Genomic DNA, 3,486 nt, shown 5'->3' with positions numbered 1-3,486 from the left:
CATATTAATATGTCACTATATGTGGGCCAAAGGTTACTTAGAATATTCTAAGGAATCTTCGTCTCTGGAAAGCGCTCACTTCCTTCCTTCCGTACATCTGAAGCATTCATTCAGTATATTCAGGGCATGTTGTGCACTTGTTGAGTCCCCGATGTCTGCACGCTTGAGTATGTATAATATGTAAATTATAAATGTATGTAAATATGTATGGCAATTTTCGTTCGCCACTTCAGCAACTGCACCTAACGGGGTAATCATCTGATTTCGGGCAAAGCTCACGCATAGCTTCCACAGCAGATCCGATCCGATTCGATCCGAAGTCTGGCTTAAGCTTAGCTCTTCATGGGAGCTTTCGGTAGCGACTCTCAGAGTACGCCACACAAACTCCTCTCTTATCTTCTCCCTTATCTCACTTAGAGTAGGGAAAATAAGCGTACAAGATGCTCGCTGTGGGGGCTATGCAGTCACAACTGGCCCACTGCCCACGGCGGTGATGGTTTCGGCTGAATACAGATGTAAATACAATAAATTGATAAGTAAATACAAACCAATAAATACTTTTTGGGAATGGTGCAGGCTGTGCGACGCGTCGTCATCAGAGATCCAACAGCAACAAAATGTGAGTGTGCCAAAAGTGCCTGCAATTAATCAAACATAAACAAAAAAACAATATAAACAAATACAAGAGAAAAGTTCTGCAATTTCGCATGTGCAAGCTTCTGTCTGCATACTCGACTCGACTGTATACGTTTGCGAGTGACGTCACTTTATAATATTTTGTGCGTTTTGTTTTCTTTTCTTCGTTTTTTGTTTTGTAGGGCAGAAAATAGAGGGAAGATGCAGAGAGTCGAGTTTCTGTCCTCCGACGGCGAAATCATTATCATTGATAGGAGAGTCGCCAATCGATTTGAGCGGCTCAAAGATTTCCTGGTGGCGAATGCTTTTCTGTACTTTCCGAACACAAGATCTTTAATTTTGCGCAAAGTGCTGACCTGGTCGTTCTACCACAAGAACGATCCCGGGCCCAAAATCGACAGCGAAAGCACTTTGTGGTACACAGAATTCTTCGATGTGGATCAGGGCGTTCTACTGGAACTGATGGAGACAGCCGAGCTGCTGGACCTGAAGAGTCTATCCAACATAGCACGGGAGCTAAGATTGATTGAATAACTCTGCACGATTTAAATTTGCATATACATAAATATGTGTACAGATGTACATAGGGGAGCTAATTGCAGAAGCTGCAAATCAAATATAAAATTATGTTTACTTATTCCAATTGTTTGTTGATTGAAACCCAAAAACCAAATGGTTCTGAAGATAAGTTTATTTTGTATTATTGCATATTGCATTACATATATTATGTATATTATACTTATGTATACTTATGTATATTATACCTAAGCAATAATAAAAATGAAAATGAACAATTGATGAACTTTGATGGACTGCACAAATTTCAGCGCTGCATTAAAATCAAAAGCAACCCACTAGACCAGCCACTAAAGACATCATTTGTGGATCAACTCAGAGCCATATGACATCAGACTTAGACAACTTCGCTGCGTAGGGAGGGATTGCACTAGAGACAAAATGCAACATTATTGTTCGTAGCCCTCCCTGGACACGTCTAATGGCTTTAAGTAGAACAACTGAGGCACTATTTGACACAAAATTCTATCCACAATGTAAAATTTTCGATAAGTTCTGATGCAGCGCTGCTCCCAGCTCAACTGGACAGGCAGCTTGACGCATATAGTTCTCTCGCTCTGACTGCAGGCATTTCCCATGAGGCCATCTTTATTTTTCCAGCTAGTCAGTTAGCAAAGTCCAATGTTACATGGCTATAAACAAGCTTGCTCTTCGAAAACTTCTCCATTCCTTCTGCTAAGACATCCATCTAGCAATGCGAAAAGTATTATTTACAAATTAAATGTGCAATTTTAGCCCAGCGATTTAATTGATGGTGGAAACAATCGACCCTCGGTTCTATGTGCAACCATCGATATTATCGATAGTGCTATCGACTTTTGTTCACAATCAACCCTACCATAAATGTGCGTATACGCAAAAACATTTTGCATTCTACTTTGAATTTGAATTGTATTTCCGCACACACGAATCATATAAAAATGAACAATCAATGCCGATCCTGTGGGTCTGCCATCTACAACACCAAAGGCAGGAACCTCTTCCAGCGGCAGAACGCTGAACTGTTGTCGAACATCGATCTGGTGACTGGTGTCTCGGTATGTTCGATCTAATAACTAATAAGGAGCCACAAATGATTTCCAGCTAATGTCCCAATGCAATCATTGCAAAACGTAGCTCAAACAGGATCGGCAGCTACCCAGCTGCATTTGTGCCTCTTGTGCGGAATATGTAAATCGCGCAGTCGCATTCCGAGCACGCTTCATCCAGAATCAGGAGAACTTTCTGGCACGTCGCAGGGAAGCTCGAGATCCGCAGTATGATTCCGACGACAAAACATCTGATGCTGAACAGACAGCGCAGGATGATGACTCGCTGATTGCTGCTCTGGACGAGCAGCTAAAAGGCAGAACTGATTTCGACGAACCTGACGCTCATGAGACGGCGCAGGTGGCCGATTTGCTGATTACAAGTCTGCAAAAGGATCTAGGATACGGCAACAAGAGCAGTGACACCGAAAACATCGACGAGTCTCCGGCCCACCACCCAACCCCCAAACGCTTGAGCAAGAAGTCCACCACCAAGTCCAAATCCAATCGATCCACTCCTCTGACTTCCATCAATGTTGATCAATTGGCAAACAGCAATCCGTTGCCATTCGCAAAGAAGAAGCCATTTGAATGCGAGTAAGTATGAACCGAGTTCAACAGCAACCAACGATCGATCAACCATTCCCTCTAGGTTTTGCGGCAAAGACTTTAAGAATCCCTCAAAGCTGACTCGCCACTTGCCAGCGCATACGGGCGAGAGAGCATTCAAGTGTCAGCACTGCGACCGATCGTTCACGACTCGGGGAAACAAAATCCGGCATGAGAGGTGAGAGGCCAAAGGCCTGAGACTTATGTATATGTTAAATGTGTTGTATCTTGCAGAACTCATACCAGGGAAGGGGCCTTTCCCTGCGCCACTTGCGGCATGTCCTTCTCCCATGCTTTCGTGCTGAAGAAACATAATAATAAAAACCATACCGAAACGAGTGCATAACTTTGCGTACAAATAATCCATTCATCCATTTAAGCTTCGATTACTTCTGACTTGAGTGTATTGCGCCTTTATTGATGAATCTTTTGTGTATAAATAAATGTAAATCGAAGAACTAAGTTGTTCGATGTGTGGGCCCTAGCTGCAGGCCCCGCGGGCAGAGCTTGAAGGTCGGTTTACTTGAGCCATCTACGTGGACCCGTTTATTGTCCAGTGTGTTGTCCCTGTGCTGCCACAGGTTGCAGATGAATTGAATGTGATTTGGGTGCTTTGAGAGCTTGGCTGGAAGGGAAC

The 3,486-nt window shown here is 43.3% G+C and overlaps 2 protein-coding genes across 2 annotated transcripts; both read left to right on the top strand.

Annotated features, from left to right (window-relative positions):
- Positions 1 to 473: 473 nt before the first annotated feature.
- Positions 474 to 1,313, top strand: LOC111075697 (E3 ubiquitin ligase complex SCF subunit scon-3-like). The gene is made up of 2 exons (XM_022369155.2): positions 474 to 619; positions 819 to 1,313. Coding segments are annotated over exons 1-2 (354 nt in total). The 5' UTR covers positions 474 to 617; the 3' UTR covers positions 1,171 to 1,313.
- A 749-nt stretch (positions 1,314 to 2,062) lies between these two features.
- Positions 2,063 to 3,274, top strand: LOC111075703 (transcription factor Ouib-like). Its single transcript, XM_041593991.1, has 4 exons — positions 2,063 to 2,249; positions 2,329 to 2,837; positions 2,893 to 3,027; positions 3,084 to 3,274. Exons 1-4 carry the CDS (start codon positions 2,133 to 2,135, stop codon positions 3,193 to 3,195), a joined length of 873 nt encoding a protein of 290 aa, XP_041449925.1. The 5' UTR covers positions 2,063 to 2,132; the 3' UTR covers positions 3,196 to 3,274.
- Positions 3,275 to 3,486: the final 212 nt, after the last annotated feature.

The sequence above is a fragment of the Drosophila obscura genome, unplaced genomic scaffold (assembly GCF_018151105.1).
Source record: "Drosophila obscura isolate BZ-5 IFL unplaced genomic scaffold, ASM1815110v1 contig_201, whole genome shotgun sequence".
NCBI lineage: Eukaryota > Metazoa > Arthropoda > Insecta > Diptera > Drosophilidae > Drosophila > Drosophila obscura.
The sequence above is the reverse complement of the archived record's forward strand: the minus strand, read 5'-3'. Positions and strand labels throughout refer to the sequence as shown.

Bases quoted from the DNA above. Each gene is read 5' to 3' on its own strand.
- LOC111075703 (XM_041593991.1), top strand. From the start codon at position 2,133: ATGAACAATCAATGCCGATCCTGTGGGTCTGCCATCTACAACACCAAA. The intron at 2,250-2,328 runs GTATGTTCGATC...TGCAAAACGTAG, and splicing joins ATCTGGTGACTGGTGTCTCG to CTCAAACAGGATCGGCAGCT. The intron at 3,028-3,083 runs GTGAGAGGCCAA...TGTATCTTGCAG, and splicing joins AACAAAATCCGGCATGAGAG to AACTCATACCAGGGAAGGGG.